The sequence below is a fragment of the Aptenodytes patagonicus genome, chromosome 3 (genome assembly GCF_965638725.1).
Source record: "Aptenodytes patagonicus chromosome 3, bAptPat1.pri.cur, whole genome shotgun sequence".
NCBI classification, from domain to species: Eukaryota; Metazoa; Chordata; class Aves; order Sphenisciformes; family Spheniscidae; genus Aptenodytes; species Aptenodytes patagonicus.
In genome coordinates, this window is record NC_134951.1 from 112,056,681 (window position 1) to 112,080,596 (window position 23,916).

General features: G+C 36.7%; 1 protein-coding gene across 5 annotated transcripts in view; it reads right to left on the reverse strand.

Annotated features, from left to right (window-relative positions):
* CDC42BPA (CDC42 binding protein kinase alpha) overlaps positions 1–23,916 on the reverse strand; it is a 192,863-nt gene that overhangs the window by 55,208 nt on the left and 113,739 nt on the right. For 4 of the 5 annotated variants that reach the window (XM_076334693.1, XM_076334692.1, XM_076334696.1 and 1 more), the window contains 9 exons: positions 22,030–22,109; positions 20,790–20,956; positions 20,206–20,328; positions 14,929–15,062; positions 13,020–13,262; positions 12,650–12,760; positions 7,380–7,627; positions 2,347–2,452; positions 475–599 (listed from right to left, as the gene is read on the reverse strand). In XM_076334693.1, coding sequence (XP_076190808.1) covers positions 475–599; positions 2,347–2,452; positions 7,380–7,627; positions 12,650–12,760; positions 13,020–13,262; positions 14,929–15,062; positions 20,206–20,328; positions 20,790–20,956; positions 22,030–22,109 — 1,337 coding nt within the window. The remainder of the gene's footprint in view (positions 1–474; positions 600–2,346; positions 2,453–7,379; positions 7,628–12,649; positions 12,761–13,019; positions 13,263–14,928; positions 15,063–20,205; positions 20,329–20,789; positions 20,957–22,029; positions 22,110–23,916) is intronic. The other variant, XM_076334697.1, reaches the window with a different exon arrangement.

Consider the following 23,916-nt stretch of genomic DNA (forward strand, 5'->3'; position numbering starts at 1 on the left):
TCACTTGACTGGCTTTGTGGTAGTCTCAAATGCCCTCCTTGGAAAAAAAATCACATAAAAATTGCACTGTATTTGTTTCATTCTGCCACATGCCAAGCAGATGAAGGAAGTTAATGCCGAGACACAAATACTCTCAGCCACTGCTTTTCCCAGGCTCGTTCCCTCTCGGAGGCGTGAGCTCAGCACATGACTCCTTCCAGCATTCTTCCAAAGCCACAAGCCACACCCAATGGCCATGATTCTTCTGCACTTAAAAAAGTTGTATTTGGTAAGATACTTTTACTCTTAAGGAGGAACACAATTTTCCGGATTTGGATATTATTAAATTCTCAAGCAAAAATACAGCAGAATCCCAGGCGGGTGTGAGATTTCACCTAAGCACTTGCAAGTGCCATGTGCAAAGGCAGAAACTCAGTTAACAGCCCTACCACATACTGAGGGCATCCTGCAATGACATTAGAGCAGAGTATTCACCATTGGATGATCTCAGTAATTTGGGCCTCCCAGTGGGCCACGGACTCCTTTTTATCAGCCAGGTCTCTCATCTCTTCTTCCAGCTGCCGGTTATTCACACTCAGCCTCTCAAACATGGTGGTGAGCTGAATAAGAATTTAAACAACTTGTTAAAGGTATAAGCTGCTGTGACTCCATCTCTGTGCAGACTCAAAGCACGTGTTCCCCTCTCCCACATTGTGCATATGCTTTAAAAATTGGTACTACCCATCACAATAAACACCATGTTACAATAAAAGCCAGAATCTCTTCTCATATATGACCTTAGCTGTACTGAAAGGCCATTTTTAAGGACTAGAACTACATTTTTACTCTAAGAAATTAATTAGTTTTCTGAGAATTAGTCTCCAAACACCTCTACAACTCTTAGAAGGTTTCTGCTTTGCACCATATAGGTGTGGAATATTCTATATAGAAAAACCTACATTAAAAGAGCAAAGCAAGGGCACAAAAATTGTTACAGCTCAGATAAAACTGCCGAACATCTCCCTTGTTTAGTAACCATGGAGTATGAGAGGCTTAACAGATACAGGCGCGAGTCAGTCCTGAGATTCTCCAGGTGTCTCGCATTCCCCTATTTTTCATTTTACATACTTGCAGTCAGGGAAATTGAAATTAAATGCACATCTGTAAGTACAATATGTTATACCTAGCAATTAACCTCACTTGCATTCACATAGCTGTCATTCATACATGCACATTCTGCAAGACAAAAGCCACAGCTAACCTGAGTTGGTATTGGGACCTAAACCTTCATTATATTAAATAATTATTCAGAAAGTCAAAGTAGAATCAAAGATCAAATGGACTTTATAGGAAGGCCTGCTTAGGACAATGAATCTCATGTGAAAGGCTTCTTTTAGTACTGAAATATATTAACAAATCAAAATGATGAAAAAAAAATCAGTTTTAAATCTATTCTGCTTTTTACTCCCGAGTACTCCACTCCGCATTTATCATTTAAATGGGCTTATGATTTAAATATGCCTATTTATTAAATGTCATTTGACAAGAAAAATACAAAGAAGGAAGGGGAAGGGGAAGAGAAAAAAGAGACTGAGCAGAAAAACTATCAAAGTGACTAGTCTTCTAGTGCTCTTGGACTAAGCCTACATATAGACATATATAGTATGCATCTTATACTGGTATGAAAACATACTTTAATTTGAACACTGACATGCAAACATGCTTACTTTGAAGAACACTGTACTTTCATCACATTTTTAGAAAATTTAATGCATTACAAAAAGAATAGACAAGTTTAGCAAGACTTGGCTAATCCACAATGAACTTGAATAACCTGTCAAAATGAACAATAAAGAGATAATCTAAATGCACAGAACATAATTATTCCTCGCTCAACACACTTCAATTAATATGCCTTATCATTTGTATTTTTTTAATATCTCAAAGTAACACTTAATCTCAATGGACAGGAGGGGCTCTGCTATTTCACAGTAATTGACATGCAAATATACTCTAAGTGATCACATCATTAACTATGTATTTTTATAGTTGGGTCATACAATGAAATAATCTTTTTTTTTCCCTTAAGATATTGTCTAAAGTTAATCTTACCAAACTGTAATACCATCTAACTCAATTCCTACACATAAATACACATACCTGCATATATATACATATGTACACACATTCTCAAGTTCAGATACATGTAGATACTCTCTATTCAAATCAATTAATCACCACTTTTTGTGTAATATTAATTTCTGCTATCAATTAAGAGTTAATAATAACCAATACAGCTCTACATTGTCCAATTTGTACGTAGCATACAGTAGTTGTAAACTCAGGACTCAAGTAATCAGCACTTACCTTATCAAGTTCATTTGAAAGTTTTTTGTTTTCCTCTGTTAGCAGAATCTTTTCTCGTTCATACTTCTGTCTGAACTCTGTTTCAAATTCCTCTCTTTCACTTTGGCTAAGAAATAAAATGAAGTAGAATAAGAAGTTTCCTATTCTAAAACTCATCACACTGTTCACTTAAATACATAAAGATCAACGCACACACTAGCTGAAAGGAAAGTGCTACATTGGTAATACCACAGCCTATTAAAACTAAGAAAGTAATGTATTGTGCTACCATCTCAGGACTATAAGACAGTCTGTTGAATTTTATCATTAGACAATGATCTTTCCTTCAGTACAGAATTAATAGAGCTCCACTGAGCTAACATTTATCAATCCACTTATACATATTTTATTCTTTAGATGAATCCTTCAAACATCGAACAGCTGTAATTCTGCAGACCGAAGTGTGTGTCAATATTCTAAGACACTCACGTAAATTCTCAGCTCACAGAAACATTATTTTAAACTAGCCATTTCTATAATTCCAAGTTTCACACAGAATGACAGGCAAAAATGACCACATATGAAACCAGAACACACAGAAACTACATTAAAGCACTTGGGGCTGGGTCTCTGATAAGAAAAGCTTATACGGGCTAGTCTTTGGACAATTTAGAACAGCCAGAGGACACATTTGAACTGTTAATTCCGGTACCATACATTTACTATCAGCAAAAAGTGGATGGATAACCTATACAATCCTACTACCACCAGATTCTAGAGCAGGTTTGGACCATTCTTTCTGAGAAAGAGTTTCAAAGTAGCTGTTTCACCCAACCCTTCCCTTCTCCTGTGGATGTCATTCAGTAGAGGAGAACCCTTGGGTGATTCTGCTTAACATCAACTTTGATCTTGCACAATGAATATAAGAACCTGAAAATAAATGAAGCTGCAGGTCCTCTGTTTGCCAAAAAACATTGTAATTTCCTTAAAGTAGTGTATGGCAATGTTTTAGATGTATAACTCCCACCTCACAACCACTCTTTTGAGACTCACTACATTTGCATCTTGTATTCACCATTTCACCAATTATTCAGCTAACCGGCACAAAGTTCATCAGTAGGTTGATGGAATTATACTGTAAATGCCACAGATACAGTAAATATCCATTCAGCAAATACCACTGTCCAGCCTTAAAAGGTTTGAAAAAGTGCCCAGTGTAAAAGGTTAACTCTGTAAAAATAAAATGCAAGAGAAACCTTGTCTTGAGCATTGCAATTTTTTTTCTCTATACCAATCAGAATTTTACATTGTGCAACAGAGAAATTACATCCTCACCTCTTTTTCTGAGATGCAGAACTACTACAACTCTGCCAAACTGAGTGAACACCCTTAAAAGATGAGAAGTGTCAGTGGTTACAGTGAACCCAGTTAAGAGTAACACTGGTTTGAATTTCCTATTCTTAATTTGAAATTCATTTAGTGCTTCAACCACTCTTTGAAATCTAGTACAGCATGTTAGACTCATGGTGAAATTCTGTGTTGCTAGGCATCCTTTGAAACATAACACTACATCCTAGCAAAGTAACATACTATCGTTACTGTTTAAACGCCAAGTTTGAAATTCACCACCGCTCCTTTTCTATATCAACAGATTCCATGCATATGATGAGCAGTCTAGGGAAAAGGCAGGAAGAGATTAAAGCATTGGCTGTCAGGGGAATTAATAACAGGTGCTGCTTCTGTTTGCAAGGCATAGATTCAAAGCTAATTTCTCAGACAGTAGAAAAAACTAATTTTTAATTAATTTCTTTTATTTAGCTTTCATGGTTTTATTTAGGGTTTTTTATTCTGTATTTGTCTGAAATTTGTTCTTTTAAGGCTTTAAGGCTCAAAGCAGCCGTAAATGGTGGTGGATTAAGGAAGCTTTGGACTGGTAAAAGAGCCCACCATATTTGTAGCTTTCTGTATTTTATGTTCTTAATTCAACTGGTGATTGTCACTAACCCAGTAAGTCAGATTGCTATAGTACAAGACAGAAACAAAGAAGATAAGTTTTAAACAGAGGAGAATGTGGGTATAATCTGTCATACCCAAATGATAGACATTACTCAGCAAACCGCAGAACTGTGACAGACTCCATAGGCGTACCTTGGACAGCCAGGAAGATCAAAATAACACATTCGCTTTGAAGCCTGGCATCCTCCTGTCCCGTCAAGCTTTTTCTCTCATCTAAAATTTAGCTATGTATCTGCCCTTCAACTTTAAGAAATCATACATGATCGAGCTTTCTTTTTATCAGTACAATAACTGCAGCAAACCACATGCAAGCAATGTGAAATACATCTTTATGGTATCACTTTGTCACTCCAGCTCTTTATTGCAGCTGTACAAAGTGGAGAAATATTTTATCTTACTGCTTTGAAACCAAGAAAAGTAGACCTGAAACAAACACCAGCCCCCAGGCTTCTTTACATCACACAGTTTAAAAACAGCAAACGCTGTTTTATAAAGCTCTCTGCTTCATAAATCTATCATTAAAAGACAGGCTTAAAATAAACTTCTACAAACACGATTTATTTTACACAGTTTCTTGTACCTTCTTCTGAAGTATTTCATAATGACAATTCTAAGAAATGGAATATCGTGCTACACAGATCACTGGCCTGATACCGTGTTCCTATGTTCCCAACTTTAATAGCATGCAGTTTATCAGACTTTAGCAAAGGGCAATCGTTTCGTACAGAAAGGTAGTTTCTCTCCCTTGAAGACTTATGCTGTTGAAATAGCAAAAGTAAGAAAGCTTAAATTTGAAGGAAACAAAGAAAAAATACCCATTTTAAAAAAATGAAACAGAAACCACCAGCATGTAAGTTACATAAAAAAGTACACACAGATTTTGACCAAGCCCTTATTCACTCTATACTATAGCCTCTATGAAGTAATGCAACCGCATCCTCTTATCAAAGCCTTCTTTTTTAAATATGCACTAAAGATTATTTTTAGACCACTAACATTTTTTCCCAAACTGTATACGCACACTTCAACCCCACACCCACCCCATGCCTATTGTTGAAATAATTCCACTTATTTCAGCATAAAGCCTCCAGGTGCTTCCTTTTCAACACTGACATTGAACACCTCTGTACTGGCAGACTCACTAAAAGCTAAAAACAGTATGTGTAAGCAGAAACAAACAAACAAAAAAAATCCATGTTCTCTTATGAAAAACTACCAAATACTGAGAATCGAGCAGCAACAGCATTTCTTCCATTCCTAATATTTAAGCTTCCCTTCTAAATCCCTGAACTACTACAGAAGTCAATCTGTAGCACACCTTGAACAGTGGACTTCTGCATTTCTGTGGAGTCCTAATACTTGCGTGAGATTCTGCAGATCTCTTTAACAAAACCCAGTTAAGATCAGGTCTTCGTTAATCAGTCATCGTGTGCTTGGACACCTAACTTCATATGATGCTGAAGCCCTTCCCGTTACGAGCCAAATGCCGGGTTCTGGTTATGTGACACACTTCTGTTCATGCTTTAAAATGTTCTCTTACACCAACACTTGAAATACATACAGAAACACACAGTTACGTCAGCACTCATTTTAGATTTGCATCCAGTTCTTTTTTTATTTATAGAGAGAAACTAGACTGAAAGAAGGTTTATGAACTAGCTAGCATGAAGCAGATCAGCATTGTTAGGCCGTTTGTTACTTCACTAGATGGACATCTAGTTAGAACTTTTGCAGCTGTACAACATTAGAACGGTTCAGATAAAACTCCAGAGTTTTTGGTCTGGTCAGTGTTCGGAGGCATGATCTTTAGCAACAGTTTAGCCTGCAGAAAGAGGTATTAATGATTCTTTATTGAATATTCCTCCTTCTGAGACACTAGTGGACTGACACGGCATTAAAGGAGTATCGTACTATCACCTTTATATATTACAATACAGCATAGCCTTTTGTGCATTTGTAACTCATAGGTCAGCAAGGCCATCAAGTTGTGGTACAACGAAAACATGCTGCTGATGCAAGTTTTACCTCTCAACCTAGAACAAAGCAGCAAACTACTGTGTTAATACGTCCAGCCTATGAATAGCTATATTCTAGGAAGAAAGAGTTCATCCCCTGCATTCTAGGCTGTATGATCTACTTCCCCTGCTGGAAACAATTTACCAGAGAAGCAGTGTTTTCACTTCTATTTGCATAAGCTAGTTTGAAAAATTCTTCATTTTATTTACTACTTATATTTAAGGACTCGCTACAGTTTGGCTAAGCTTTCAACAGGAACTTCTCCATGTTTTTTCTAATATGCCATCTTACTACAGCAACAAAAAGAAGCATCTATGTTAGTGTCTATAAAGCATTCTGATTTTTTTATGAATGAAAATGAACACATTCAATTTATGACTATTTCTGTTACTACACTATCCAACAGAAAAAACTTGTTTTTATTGATGAATGCCTCAAGGAACATTCTCAAGGCCAGTTATAAGCTCCACCATGTGGGAGAGAAAAAAGCAGGTCTCTGACAAACTACCACGTCAGAAGAGATAAAGCAGCTTATGCCTACAGTAGTCCGATGACTGATGTTAACACTGGATGGAACCCAGTATGGATTAGCCTTAGTCCGCATTAAGTGACTGTTCCTGTGCTGGCAGAAAAGCAAGCAATAGTTGATCTCCAACACATTAGTTTTGCATCAAAAGATGAAAATACCAAACAGAAAAAGATGTCAAAAAACTATTTTAAACTGCAACATAAGCTTCAGGGGTTGACTTACCCTGAGCTGAAAGTCTGCAACTCAAGTTACATACCTTGGAATGGTCAGCCGGTGCAAGAATTCTGGTGCAAAATTAACTGTTTCAGCACAGGGTTGTGGATTTTTTTTGTTCTGCTGTATTTTTAAAGGTGACTATTTTCAACCCTGGCATTAGCTCAGCCAAAATGCACCTGTCTGCACTACAGTTAAGGAAGCAATAGTGTGTTTGGAAACATACTAGGAGACTTCAAAGATATTTTGAGCTTAAAGGCAAATTCCATACAATACTCACTTTTCTCTTCTGGTTTTCTCTAGCTTGTCTTTCAAAATCATGATCTCCTTCTTGAGGGCAAGCTGCTGGCTCTCTGCATCCCGTAGTTCTTTCTTCAGACTTTTTATTTCATTAGCATGTATTATTTCACGTTTAGATAGTTCCTCTTCATAGAAAACACTTTTCTTTTCCAGGTCTGCCTTTAATTTAGTGATCTCTTGCTGGTGTTCTATACTGCTTACCCCAGGTGAGCGACCAACCTGTTTTTGCTAAAATAAACAGCCCCAAGTTAGCACTCAAGAATGCTGAAAATTATGCTTAATAACAACTCAATATTCATAAGTCTATGTTTAGAAAATATCCCATTACAGATGAGTTAAACACATCTATCTCAACTTTTCTGAAAATTTGTTAAAGCGTAAATCTGAACTGTGCTCTTTATCATTTTGTGAATTAAATGCAGTAATAGTTTTCAAGCCATTGAAAATTTGATCATCACTTTAAACATCTCGGGCCACATTCTGACTCCCCTTACATCCCGTCAGAAAGTGACCACAGAATTAGAAGATTTTTATGCTCCCACTCACATGGTTGACAGCAACAAGTTCAAGTGACTTTCAGGAATGGAGAATAAGGACTATGATATGCAGTCAATATATTTTAAAGCACGAATAATTTGTGGAAAAGCTATACTAAGCCAAGCAGAGGCTTAACTGAAGGCTAAAATCTAGCTACAGAAACACTATATGGATTGCATTGATCAGGAGGGAAACCTGACCTATTTTACTCGAACTGACCATTTACATCATGGTGGATTAATAGGAAAAACAAGCTTTAAACAATAAGAGTAATTACTTCACTTTTCGCAGCTGCATAGCTCTCTTAGTGAGGTCTTCTGGCATTTCAATAGTCTTTACACATTGCTTCAGGATACATACACATTTGCACCAAATGCTGCACTCACTAAACTCAATGTCCTGCCATAACATAGAGGAGGAGCAAGATCAGGTTCAAAATGAGATAGTGGCATGACATGCACTGAAATCCAAGTATGGAAATACTTTTTAATGTAAACACATGTATAACTCGGTTTGGAATTTTTTCTATTTTTTTAAATATGTAATTAAAGGTAGTCTAATGAAAGGAAATTACTTAATAAAAACACTGTGTTTTGAGAAAGTACAGGTAACTGGAATACCTACTTCCTTATGGCGACTGTCTCACACCTTCAGGAGGATCAAAGATATTTTGCTAATTTTACCTCCATTCTTACCATGAGATATTAAAATCCTCCCAGTTACCCTTAATTAAACATGGCTTTGGGCAATTTTCCTTTGCTGATGTATGAATAGATTTTAAGAGCTAAATGTTATTGTAGAACATTCAGATGAGCCGAATTTCTACCATGACGAATTCTATGAGAAAGCTGGGCCTTGCTGCTAGTGTCAGCAGAACACTGCAAACCCCCCTAAATGTATGAGCCAGATATGTGCTGCTACCACATTGTTTTCTCTAACTCATCAAAACGACCATCTGTTTTGATCTAAGAGTAAAATCCTGCCCTTAGGATGCAGAATGGTAAATTGGAGCAAGAAGATGCCATCCTAACAGGAGACGGTTTGAAGAAAGAAAGATTAAAAAAGAAAAAAAGAAAGGAAGTATAGGAATTTTCTGTCATGCACAGGCAGTTAACTACCGAACTTGTTTGCTACTGCCCAACGTGCCAAATTGCCTACACATATATGGCAATGGAGCACGTAAAAAGTTTAGGCCTTGCAATATCAGCTATCAGGTACGTAAAATGTTTCAATGGTATTTTGTATTTTTTCCACAATGAAAAGATACTATTATGACCATAAGACATGGTGCAGTAAAAGAGAAAGCTGGATGGTATTGTACAGCGGCTTACAGAACTAGAGTAATATAGTAAACAGAGAATATATTTTGAATGGATGCCAGCACAAATTCCAAATAGATGTTTTCATACATGCCTGTTTCAAGTGGACAAATGGTGCAACTGAGACATAATGCATCTCCTGGCACATAGATAGTTAGATGCCATCACTCTGCGCTGGAAGTCTTCCCTCTCTCCCCCTCTCATGCACACACACAGACACACACAAAAACCCAAATAAAAAAACCTCCACACAGCAGCTCTTTCATTAGGCAATTATGAAGCTGAATAGTCCAAACTGACAGCAGCGTTGTAAATATTACTATATGTATTGACATGTATATCACGTACTATGGTTACGATAATTGCAACATTAACAGACATCAAGTTTTGCACTTGAAGAATAAAGAAGAATAACCATTAAATACTGCAATAATAGAGCAGGTGGCATGGGAAAACTTACTATTTAAGTAACGTAATCCTAAATGAACGTACCATTAAAAAATCTTGGAAGACTTCTGGCTTGACTTTAATGAGATTAGCCTTTTGTTACAAGTGCTATTTTGTGTTGCTTCAAGACTTGTATCTTGCCCTTTGCAGATGGTAATAATAATTTACCTTGGTTAAGAATATGAAGAATCTTACTTAGGATTGTGATGGTAATAGCCCAAAGTTTTATGGTATAAATATTTGCCAAATGCAACATATTAAGAAAGATACAATCTTCCTTATTACAATCCTATTAATTATTGCTTATGTGGATTACTGTATTATTCCTCTCAATTTAATAATTTGCTGTTGCTCAGGTAGGAAGGAAAGAGTTGAGAATTTCATTTTCAATATGCTACCTAAATATTTAACATGGAGAAATTAGTCTAAACTTGCTTAAAATGAACTTACAAAAGAATACACAAAAAAATAAACCAGCCATACAAATTAGCATGAAAAATTGCCTAGTTGGCTCAAAACAGACTCACCCAACACACCTTTTCTGCATGTGTAATTCAATCCAGAAACAGAATTTTAGCTGTCTGAATACACACCTAAGGCTTTATAACTAAGTTTACTGAAGTCAACAGCAAGCGTAAGATCTTCAAGCACACCTATGAAATGCCCTAAAAACTAACAATAAATACGTCTATCTACTGGTGAAGAACAGAGAGAGGTTTGTAGGTATTATAATATTGCTTTGATGAAAATTAAAGCCCTCCTCTTCCGTTGTTACGTATAGCTGTATTTTTCAACTTTAATGGAAGCTTGATTAGAATCAGAAATTTATTGCAAATGGTAACTGGTTTCTTTTGGTACCTTCCTCCACATGTGGTCCAAGTCATTAACTTCTTCACTTACTCATACTGTATGCTTTCACTACTCTTACCATTCCAGTATCGCATTCAGCTTCACTGTGAAGAACATGAGAGATGCCTTACTGGGTCAGACCAGTATCTTTGCTAAAGCAGTGGCTATTTGGGGACAGCACCCAGGCCTGCCTTTTTTATGAGGTCCATTTCCCTTGGAATACAACAACTCTTGGACTACAGGTATTAGAGGGGACCTCTCAGCATAGTCAGGCAACCTGATGTTCATCAAGTTTGTCTAATCCCTTTATGAATCTGCCAATACTGTCACAACCACAAACTCCTGTGGCAACAAGTTCCAGGAGTTCACTCCCCATTCTGTGAAGAAATACTGTATTAAATGCATGTCCTGTTTGTTTCATCAGTGCCCCTCGGTCATAGTACCATAGGGTTTGGTACAACAGACATTTCCATTCGCCTTATCCACTACCTTCGTGATTTTGTAAACATTAAACATCATTTCCCCTCAGCTTCTTCCTGACCAAATTTAAAAGTGACATCCAGATAGATGTTTTCATGACTGTTTCAAGCGAGACATAATGCATCTCCTGGCACATAGATAGTTAGATGCTGTTTAATGCGCCCCAGGATGCAGTTTGGCCTATTGGCAGCCAGGGCACACTGCTGACTCGTATTGAGCCCGCTTTTTTTGAAAATCCAAACACATGACATCCACTGGATCTCCGTTATCCACACACTTACTGACAACTTCGCAGAACCCCAGCAGGTGAGTGTTGCAGGACTTGGCTGGACAGAAGGCACACTGCCTCTTTCCCAACAGGCTCTGCTTCATCCATGAGCTCACTGACCTTATTCTTTACTACAGCCTCTACCCCTTTCCTAAGGAAGTCACACCCACTCCTCTGCGGTTCCCAGGATCTTCTGGATGAGAGTTACAGTGGCACAGCAGGCCGTCTGTAATAAGAGGGTGCACGTCTTGGCCAGCAGTTCTCTTACTTCTCACCCGAGTTCCTTCAGAACCTCCTTGGCGAGGCCACGGCTCCGGGCGACTTCACACCTGACTCACCTGCCAGCTCTAACGCTTCCTGCACGTCATCCTCAGACTGATCCAGCTCATCTGACCAACCTGCTGCACAGAATGCACTCTGTGTGGCAATCTCCCCTGCTTCAGCAGTAAAGTCTGACACATCAAAACCTCATGATGTGAGTGTCCCACAGAATGTCCCACAGAATTCTAATAAACCCCTCCCCCCCATTATTCATGTAAATTAAGACCAGAATAGGCCTAATCTGACATTTTGCACAAAAAGTTTAGAATTATCCTACTGGACGAAACATTGGGAACAGGATTTTACTGTAAATGAACAGCAATCCTCATGTGGAAACGAAAAAAACCCTCTCATTCATTTTTTGAGAAAGTGTAATTTCTTCAGAGCACCGTATAAAATGCTAAATTATAGAATGAAATAACAGTTAACATTCTTGGCTTACTTAAATTTCTGCTCCTAAAAACACATACATGTGTGAGCAATCTCATTGATATAAACAAAACTCTTCATGCTCAGTGCTGCTCTTGTGCAAAAACGTCTCAACTTCTGGCTGAGAAGCAGAATACACTAAAACTTTTCCTTTACAGTTACATCAGTTGACATCTATTGTGGAGGAAACCATCTTTGTTTTGACTTGCATGCTGAGGAACAACACAGTACACAGAACACCTATACAGAAACCTGCACAGGCTGCAGGTTTATCTTCAAATACTCAACCATCCTACACTAAGAAAAGCCAATGCTTTTAACAGGTAAAGTTAAACAAAGTAATAATGGAAGCAATTTGGTAAGAAATCATTGAGTATTAAGAAATATTCAGTGAGCAGTGAACACACTGGCCTGCAAAGTGCATTAAGCAAATGTTAATTTTTCTGGACAATAATGCGATGCATGCTTGCATTAATATTCAGCATCAACTGACGTGACAAACTGGCAATACCCTTTTGTCCTACATCTGAAAGCAATCAAACAGATGCAAGTCCTAGTTGACTAGTAAGTTTGCAGGTGTTAATATCAAAACAGACCAACCTTTAGCCCTTCTACTTCGCTTTCCAACTGTTTAGAGTACTGTTCACTCCTCTCTCGCAATTTCCTGTCTTTGGATGCCTCAGCAGCTGCAGCTTCAGCTTGGACTTCCAGCTACAAAAGTACATACGTTTTTAATAGGTAGGATTCTTGTTTTTTGTTTTTTTCAAAAATCTATTGATGGTTTTCAATATAAGAGATAAATCTTCAGCACTAAACTGGACACTTCAAATTCTTAGAAAACAAAATCGGTACTGTTTGAAACAACAATCAAAGAATTAAAGATTTACAGATAACAAAAAAATTACTTTGTCAGAAAACCTTACATATAGCTACTATTTCATAGATTCTAAACAGTCTTCTCACCACTTACTTCTTTTTTAAGTCTCTCTGTTCTGCGTAACTCTTGCCTTAAACTTTCTACTTTTTGCATCACCACTTCCATTTCTTCCTCCTTATCTCGGAGCTGGCGGGCAAGCTTTTGTTTTTGAGAGTGCAAGTCTGTCAGCCGCTCGTTCATCTCTGAGAACTCCTGCATTGCCAATTTCCGCTGGCTGTGTGCATCTTTCAGCTCTTTGGCTTGGGATTTTAATCTGTCACTAGACTCTGCCAGTTCCTACAGTTTAAAAAAAGAATTAAGTAATAAACCTAGAAAGCTGCAAGGCCAATTCTGTCTTTGGATGCGCATCTAACGCCTTCTCCAGAGTGAACAGAAACTACATATTCATTTCTTTTCATGAATGCATCTACGATACAGATTGTATGCCTCTATAAATAAGGAAAGAGGCCAGGTTTTACACTACTAAAGTTGGTAAAACTGCATAAACGTAAACCAAGTCGGAATTTACTCCATTATTATAGGTTCAACACAAAAGCTTTCAAGCACTTGCATTAAAATATAAAAATACCTTGCTTTCTTCATTAAAAATGTAATTAGCATAGTTTTTCAAGAACTACTTAAGTGAATAAAAAGAATAGTACTTATTCTCAACTGCTAAATGATTAAAAAAAGATTTTGCATTAATTGAATGGAAAACTCTGTTCTATGAAAATTTCTACTTTAGAAGCTTTTGAAAACTGACCTGCAATGGCAAGTATGATTTTCACACACTGTACCATAACACCAAATGCTACAGAAAGTTTCAGGCCACAAAACACTGCAGTGATTAGCAGCAATGTATGATAATTATTCTTTTAAAAGAACCCACATGAAATAACACTGCTAGTGCTGTGATAACCCTACAGCACAATACCTTCACAAAGCTTGCTGTGTCCTAGATCTGTGCTACTACACTACGAATGAAGGACCACAACAGTTTAAATGGTTTAATGAAGTTCAGCCAAACCGGAGCAGAGCAAAAAAGCAAGGAAAAGCGAGTCTGAGGATGAAAAGAAGAGTGGCAGGAAGAATTAATATTTGGCACTGTTGACACCTATATAAATTTAAAAGCATTTTCTAAGGTTGTTAAAAAGAGGTCCCAATCACTACGAGTTGTTTTAGAAGAGAGATGGTCTTTCTTGGACAAACTGGCAGCTTTCAAGGTTTTAAGAGGCTTAAGGGTTAAAAGAAACAGCATTAAATACAGCTGGCACATCAACATTGAGTATGGACTCTAAAATACTAGGCCAATATAATCATGATGAGAAACAGGCTAATGTATTTCACACCTGATTACATTTTCAGGTTGATTTAACCATGAATACAAAAAAGAGCCATGAAAGACAGTATGTTTTAAATAAGAAAACAAGGAATCAGGGAGACAGAGAAGAAGAAATAAAACTCAGTATTCTTTAACTGTAGTTATTTCAAGTTGCTTTTCAATCTTCATATTTGGGCAATTTTTCATATCTCTCTTCTGGAAACACTTCTGTGACACAGCCCTAATACCATATTCTTAATAGTTTTTCCCTGCTACAGTCTCACCATTCTTCAGATTAAACTAGTTGTCTGGAATAGTTCTTCTCTACTCTGTCTTCTAACCACTATCATTATCACCTTAATCTGAAGCTATAAAACCTTCTTTGCAGCCACCATGCAATTTGGATCATGGAGTTGTTCACTATCTAGGAGCAGTCACCTAGGACCACCCAGCAATCATACGTACAACACGTTAAATAATGTTCTTGTCTTCAAAAAAGAGGCAGAAAGCAAAGTAGGTCACACAACACTACACATTTGTTGCCTGCTCATTAATTTTACACTTGAAAGTTATTTCAAGCAAAATGAACAAAAATAAAATAGTCTTTAGGGTTTAGAAGAGTTGCTGACAAAATGCTTTTACCTTATTAAGATCTTCCCTCTCTTGCTTCAGCGTTCTGACCTGTTTCTCAAAAGCCTTTATTTGTCTGGAAGCGTCATCCAACTCCCGCCTTGCAGTGCTGGCCTCCTCAAGTTGCTGTTCTAGCTGACCAGAATCTAGAAAAAGCATCAGACTTCTGAATAGGTTAAGGAAAAAAATCATTATTCTAGAATAGCATAGTCTAGCTGCTTGAGGCCCCTTCAGTACTTGTTCTGGTTTCCATTTAATCACAAAATAATGCAATTCTTATCTGGTTTAGAACAGGGAGTAGGTTGTTTCAACTGCCATTATCTGCTTTTAACACAACAGAATAAAAGGTCACAACTTGCTGCAAAACAACATAGAAAACGATAACAACTTTTCACATTATAATAATCATGCACTATACATAATTCTGTAATGTATGCTTTAACATGACCTATACATTTGACCTTTATGCACCGTGATGTAATATATAACGCATCTTTTACTACACTGTAATTATGAACAGTTTTCCTCCTCCCCCCACATTCCCCCAGAAAGAAACAGTAAAAGTAACGGGTCACTCAAGAGCTGGCAAATGTTCTCCTGTTGATACACTTAAAACTAACTTCAGATGATTTTACTTATTTCTAGTGTGAAAACCACTTGTGTTTATGTGATCTGCTTTATTACCACTATAAATACATCAAAACTATTACAGCCAGTTTCTTACCAACTGTCAGTTACACAATGAAAGTACATTTCTAAGCCACAGCTAAATAATGTCATATCGATATGCTCAAGTGTTACAACACGAAAAGTTGAAATCCATAAAATATGACAACTGAAAATTTCTAATGGAAAATTTCTAGCTAGTGGGTGTTTTTTCCCCTCCTACTTTTCACTTAAAAACAGAAATTTAAAGCAAGATATATATGAGGGTAGGTTAATTCCAAGTTCTATGAAATCACTGAATATTTTGCCTTTGATTTCAGTTGTGGCAGGTCTTCAGACCACACGTATTTACCCACAGAACAGGAACCCATCTACACTCTTAATAAGAGCCTTTTACTACATTTTCATAAATGCAACCCTAAGAGACTGGCTCTTGGAGAAATCAAACATAAGAACACATACATTTCTAAGAGCTGTAATTTCTGAAACACAAGAATTTTAGAAGCAAATGAATGCCATTAGCTTATACCCAGACAAATAGTCACTATTATTTTAATTCATTGACTCTTGTTTAAAAATTTAAAAGAATGCATTTAAATAAGAGATGTAGCTCAAAGCCAGAAATTATTAACTGCCTCTCTTATGTAGTCTACTCTGAAGTCACCAGCAAAAAGAAAGTTTATATATGGCTCTGCTGAGCCAAGATAAATCTCTCTTCCGTGCACGAACTACTTTGTTCCACACTCTGTTTTCTTCTTCCATCGCTGCCCTTTACATATTTGGCAATATGAAAGATTCCTCAAAGTTTTCTCCTATGTAACTTAGCGAACAAAAATTATAACTTTGACCTCAAAAATTGAAAGCATATGCTAGCTTGTCATTTCCTGGAAAACTAGATAGACAAGAAAAACATATTTTTCTAAGGTCCCCCTGGTGACGCTACTGAATTTGACACAATTTCATGTTCATTTTTTATTACCTTTTTAAGCAGGTGTTTACTCTTACAGTTCCAGAAGAGGCAGTAAAACAGGTTAAAGAATATAACCAAAAGCTAGTTGTGACATATGTGTAGTCAATGGTAATTTTCCATCTAATCACCCTAGTTGTTGAAACATTTTAGCTAATATATGCAAACACTCACTGTAGGATGTTATTACATTACATTTAATTGCCCAAGAGATGAGCCCAAAGCATAAAGTTCAGCTCTGCACCTGAACTGAACCTTCTTTAAAGTTCATCAGATCTAGATTTGGAAATTTAGATATTTTAAAGGCCACCCAGAAAACCTGGAACTAGCTCCCCTAAATCTGTAAGCATTCAGACATGACCATCATTTGGTTTGTGCCCGTATTCTGTCATTAATTTAGTTTTAAAATCTATCTCACAAAAAAACCCCATAAAAATCAAGCGAAATACAACATTCTCTTTTCCCAGTTTTATCAAATTAGCTTGTATTAGTTACAGCTCAAGGCACAAATGAGTGTCTTCTAACTAATGGCTGTATTGACTGGACCAGACAAGGCATTCAAGTATATACTGGGAAAGTTATGTGGCGACTGGGGATGGATTAGACAACTCTACATCTTCCTCATTTGATCACATTATTCACTTCCAACCCCAAAACCAAAAGCACATATTGTATCAAGGAATAAATATACAAATATATATGTGGCGTGAAGCAGAAAATTCTTAATGGATACTTAAGGGAAAACCTTCTCAATACTAACTGACTTGTTTTAAATGTGAAAGAGGGTATCAGTTGTGCTGGGGAATGTTCCCACACCTTTTTAATTTTTTTTTCATTACCAAAGGAGGAGAGTAATACCTTCAGCAATGAACTAAAATCTAAGTTGCAGCTCAACAGTCAAGAATAAAATAAAATTAAAGCTGATCCTGATGATCTTCTATGAAGGGCTGGTCCCATTCAAAAGCTGTTCTTATAGATGTTGCTTTTCAGTGGTCCCAAAGAGCCAAAAACAGAGCTGCGGATTGCTGCAGAACAGAGGATTCTGATCGTGTTGTCTTCTTCGTCATTACAGCAGCAACTGAAGGGACATTTGGCTGGAGAGAAACCTCACAAAAACCTTTGTCCTGACACAGCACCAACATGGCATCACTCAAACCAGAGAGTGATCCTCCCTGAGCTAGTTAAGCCACGTTCACATCCAAAAATAATGCTTATGGTACAATACAAAACTGCTGCATCATACCACAGCAGCTGTCCAACTGTGTAATAGACTTTTTTCAGACTACACAATTTTAACAGCAGATAATCTATGTGCTGCAGACTGCAGTTCATACATAGCATGCTTCTGCCCCATAACATAGCAGCAGAGTCTAAACACACCAACTAAAATGTCTGGAAGTTAAGTTCAAGTTATTCTTTCTGTGGGTGTCGCTGCTGGCATTCCTGACACTTTCAGGAACTGAATGAAGTCTTTTCACAAATACAAAGCAGAGCAAATCTTTTTTTGTAGTATCCTCCAACCGTTCTCTCTGGGTTTTTTCTCTTGCCACAGGTAAGATATGGACATATAATAGAGATCCATCTACCTCTACTTTTGTATGATTTCTCTCTCACATAAAATGCAGACATTTTCCTATTTGGATTGACAAGAGGAATCACATTTGTCCTCCCCGTTTCTATGGCTCTAGTCCTGATACCTAACAGTCTCTATCACTCTTGTTAATTTTCCTAAACAAAAACCACATTGCTATACTTCCTTTCTTTCTCTTTGAAGATGTGTCTGCTCTGAAGATCCTACTTTGAAGAAACTGTTATGGAGCAGGATAGCAGAAGTCCTATGCTATGAATCACTACAAGAGAAAATTCCCTTTAACTTAATTCAGAGCATCAAATCAAGAATACTGAATATTAGTATTAGAAGCTAGCCTTTAAAGTAGGCTAAAAAGATATTAGCTAAACAGACAGCAAATTGGTTCACTAACAGCTATAGTCAACATGGTGGTGCAATAGAAGCTCTCCCTCTGGAAGTTCTTAAAACACGAATTGCCAGAATCTGGGAGAGTAAGGCTGGAAAAAGGTGGATTTGGATATATCGAATTTCTTTGAATCTTTCCCTAAATGTCTCTAGTAGCCTCTGTAAAGACACAGGATATTGGGCTAAGTAGATCTTTGCTTTTTGACTAGTTTGGGAGTTCTAAAGAAAGGCAGTATGACATTAATTAAAGAAATTCAGCTCTTTATCTGCACAGATTTCAAAAAAGAGTTTTGAAACTTAAAATACTGAGATACTTGATAAGCCAAGTTTTTAGTTATCATAAAATCTTCATGAACTCTCAGAAGCAAAGGAATTAAATGGAAAGGAAATAAATATTCAGTTTTGTAAGAAATGATAGCTCATTGACAGCAGAGGTGAGAGGTGGTTCTTCCCCCTCCCATCTCCCTTTCCTCGTATGCTCCTGTTGCCCACCTTGTGCTGATTTATCAGATCATGCGTTGATTAAATTCTCTGTATCTAGACAGTTCTTTCCTTGTTTAATTGAATGAATTAAACTCAAGAGAGAGTCTGGGGCATGCACAGAGAAAGGAGGGGCCACACAGCTGTGAGCAGGACCCATTTTGATGGGTCTGATTTTGAGTTTTGTCTGGTCAGTTCTGCTGCTTATGGAACTGCAGCCTTATAGCCCATAGCGTCCTCTCTCATGGAAAACACCCTTCACTACTCCCTGCCACTTGGAAAACTCATTATCATTGTAGTTTCATGCACACAGCCTACCTCCCAGATAACCCACACTTTTCTAAAAGTACTGTTCCAAGAAAATACTCAGAAAAATCACATCTCCAGTTTGAACTAGCTTTTACTCCGCATCCAGTTACAATGCACTAAGTAACAGCACACTATAAACCTCTGTGGTTTCAAAGAAAACATAAATATAATCAAAATTGTGATCACGTCTCACAAATTTGGCCCTTCCAAGGAAAATTCAACAGAAAATGAGATAATGAAAAGTATCGATTGATGCTTAAATCATAACAAATCACCTGTCCATCAAATATTTTTAAGACTATTAAAACTGCTCGGCTAAAGTCTTCACCTCACGTTTACTCACGTAAAGAAGAAACAACACCTTCCTTCCTTCCGGTTTACTACCTATTTACCTTCATACCAGAGTCCAGAGATGTACAAAGCAAGGAATGCTAAAGGTATGCTACAGTGACTATGACTTCTGAAAGGACTGCAGTGACTTTTGATACTGCCAAAAATAACCAAACCAGTGCTCCATCCGCTCTTGCAGTGCACATTGCAGGACGAAGGAAATTGGCCATGGTTTCACGGATTCTCAGGTAGAGCCTGATTCACATCCATGTAAATGAGCAACACCACAATTTAAAACTAGTGGAATTTTACCACTAATAATAATAGCAGAAGCCATTGAAATCTTCCTTCTCCCTTGCAACTGGAATTACTGAAGTACTGAATATTAAGTTGAATTTGTAGAAAATGTTGAGCTACCAATGAAGAGCAAAGGGTAAAATAAGAAGTAAAAATAGACTGGAAGACTATTTTAGAAAGCAGAGTAAAACTAACATTACGAGAAAAAAATCTTGTCAAAATACTGTTTCCTGTTACAGTTTTTACATTAATATTTATAACATACCTGTTACCTGTTTCTTCAACTTTTCAATTTCTTCTTTCAAACTTTTAATTTCTAAATCTTTGCTTGCTGTTATTGGGCCATCTACTGTTGAATACTGCAGAGCCTGGACTGTCTGGGTGGACTCTAGAAAAAGATGGAAGAGAGAGGGACAAGTAACACACCTGACATCTGAGGAGGACAAAAAGATATCACCAATAAATTAAGACATGCCAAAAAACACCTCCACTGAGGACTCTACAGTCTATAATTTCCAACTACTAAGTGTCAATTTTTCAGTAATTGTCAGCTGGACAAACTAAGTTCTTAGAGGTTTTAAGAATGAAATCTTTATGCCATAGTAACCAAGGCACAATGCGAACAAAGTTAGCATGTTACAAGAAGTTGCATACATGGGATATTTCAGGCATGAAGAGTAACAGAAGTTTAATTTGTCAATGGAAATAATGAAGAGAATTCTTTTCTGCTAGAAAGCACTCCAGGAGGTATATTTATTTTTTCCACAGTATAAACCATACCTTACAAAGCTGCAAGCTAATCTGAGTCAAAAAAGTAATCGAATGATTTTTTTTTTTTAGTGTCTATACCTTGCAGTTTTCTACTAAGTTCAAGCTTTTCCTGTTCTAGACGTCTTATTCTCCTCTCATAAGCTTCTGTTGCTAAACTATCCTCCAAAGTTCTTTGAATGCTGGCATCAAGATCCATGGAGGGCGGTCCAGCTGTCAGTCTTAGACAGCTGCGGTCTGAAAGCACACTGGGGGGAAAAAAATTAAAACAGTATTGGATTTTACAATAGGCTGTGCTTAAAGTAATTTTAAAAAAAACTATATCAACTAATAAATAGTTGTTTAAATTGTGAATTACTATGTAATTTATTATACAGTCAAATAATACCTTGTTAGTATGTGCTCATTAAATATTGAATTCATTTTTACCTAGCATGACCGATCTCCTCAATGCATTTTTTGTTACATAAAAGTGAATGAACTCCTGATTAAAAATGATCATTATGGACAGCCTATGTTAGCCAGATAGCAAAAAGCAACAATCTAGATAGTTAGTAAGATTACAATAACAGTTTATTTTAAAATAATTAATCTAGTTTCCCAAATACTTTAAAGACAACAATCACAACAAATGATGTGAAATTATCACATGACAGCTAGGGCACATACACATCAGAAATGCTGTGGCCCTGATTCTGTGGATACTCATGTACACATACTACTACTTATGCAAACAATCCTTCTGACGCCTACAGGACGTCACATAACCAGCATTACATGTGTTTGCAGAAACATAGGCCTGGTTTTTCAACGGTTGCAAACATTCTTTCTTTATTTATTTTCATCAATGATCAAGGAGTATACATGGACTTCCTTGTTACTGTTTAATTTAGCAGTAGAGACGAACACGACAAATACCACATTAATACCAAATATCAGTAAAACTATTTTTTTTAAATTTCCATTCAGACTTACAAGACTGTCAAAGAACTAGAAATAAAACCATTTTTTAAGTCTAATAAGCTAAGTTCTCTCTGAGTCCACACATCTGCTCTTAACTTTGTCATATGCCATTAACTTCACACATTGTCTGAAAACCACCTTTCTCAACAAAACTCCTCTGAACACAGGTGCTGACCTTTAAATTCATGTAAATTTTACCTGCAGAGCGCTCATTCTTTTGGACAGACAGCATTTTAGATTATGGCCTAGTAATTTCCTCAATAAACTACATTCTTTGGTATCTGCAGTTGGTTTCAGAGACAGAAACGTAAGATATTATGTAACTATCCTACAGACAATTTGGGAACTCTTAACTTACCAGCTACTTGTATATGTGAAACCCACAAATGGTAAATGATGGCCAGAAAATGCAGTGTGTGACGGTGGAGGCATTGTTTCCTAGAAAAATAACAGGACAGTTGAGTAAGTAATATCCTACTGGACTTAAAAGAAAAAGATTTTCGAGTTTAACCGTATGTGAAGTGTTAGCGATAATATCATATTAACTATATTCACAGTCATCCTTATCTACAGCCCAAATATGAAATATCACCTAAATCTATTTATAATAGCATGCAATTTACAAAAATACAGTATGCTGGCATAAAAATGCTTTTCCAATTAAATAGGCTATTGTTGGAGGAAAGCAGAATATTACACATATTAAAAGCCAATTTATTCCTTCGTTTTTTCCAAGAAGCTCTTAGCACAAAGAGTATCACCTTTTATTCCCTCCGATACTCCTCTCTGCAATTTAGTCAGCAGGGCTTCCTGCCTGTAGATTTACCAACCCCACTTCTGAGTGGGCTATCTCTATTTGGAGAGAACAAGTCAGACATTTACTAGAAAGAAGTAATACAACAGGGTTTTCTAATCCCATTAGCACTTTGACCATTTCTTCCTTCGTTGCTCCTTTTTCCTGCCAGACAAAGAACTACAAACCAAGACAAATCTTTGGGCTTCTCCTCAGGTTAAAATAACCCTGTTGCTATATTATTCGAACCATTGTAAGTTCTGATATTCTTAAATATCCTGTTAAAAGTTTCCTGTTTAACCCCAAGATGCAAGGTTTATGTTGCTATACTAGAGATGGCCTTAACGGTCATCAAAAGAAACTCCCTAAGAAGATTATCACACTGAAAATGCTAAAAGGTTCTAAATTTTAAGAAAAGGTAACATAATGAATTTTTTCAAACAAAAAAAAAAAAAAAAAAAAAGAAAGGAACCAGTTGTACATTTTTACATGTAAAACTCAGCAGGAGAGAACAGGCCTGTATTCAAAAGAAATCAAAAATTACCTTTTCAGTGGCGGCATTAGCTATATTACCTCACCACCTTGACCTTTTAGCAGACAAAAATCTTCACATTGAAAAAGAGTTCCCAGAATAAAAAGCAACACCAATGACATGGCTAGATTGTGTAAGTACATCAAGCCTACACTGTTGGGCATTTTGGAAACTAAGGACAAGACCAAATTACAAAGCCTTAACTTTCCAGTAATTGATAATAAAAATATAAATTATTACACACTATGGTTAGGAAAAGTAAAATTCTTTACTTCTCCTTTATATTTTGTTTTCATATTTCATAGATTCACGGTTCAAAACCGTCTTTACAAATAACTTCAAAAAAGACCAAATGCATAATTGTGTGATTTTAACAGCCCATATGACAGTTTTCAGTTACCACACAGGTAACAATGTTGGTCCTAAAATATCCTATCTATTGATAACGATTTAAGAGTCTGTAAAAGAATTTGTTTCTTTGCTGATTCTTTGGCAGCGATCAAAATACTTATTTCCTGCTACTTGTGTGAATTCAACTGTATTATCATACTGACAAAATTATAACTGAATCTACAACTATCATGCCTATCAGTAAGGCTACTAAACCAAACAGTTAAAAGCTAAAAACCTGCAGAACTTAGGCCACCTAATAATATTGTTTTGCCCTTTGTGTTTAGGTGTACTTTTAACATACTGTTTGAATTTCATTATTACGTATGCAATTTTTCCCTGGGACCACAGTCTCATTCCAAGTTCAGGCAGAACAATAACAATCATGGCTTTTCAACCCTGCTTTTTATCTTCAGCACTGGCATTCCTCATTTGCTGTATGCCATTCAAACCTTGCAAAGAATTTAAAAGAAAAAAAAGTCTCATGGGCTTATCCGTGGTGCTGACTTCTGTAGTAGTAATGCAAGTAT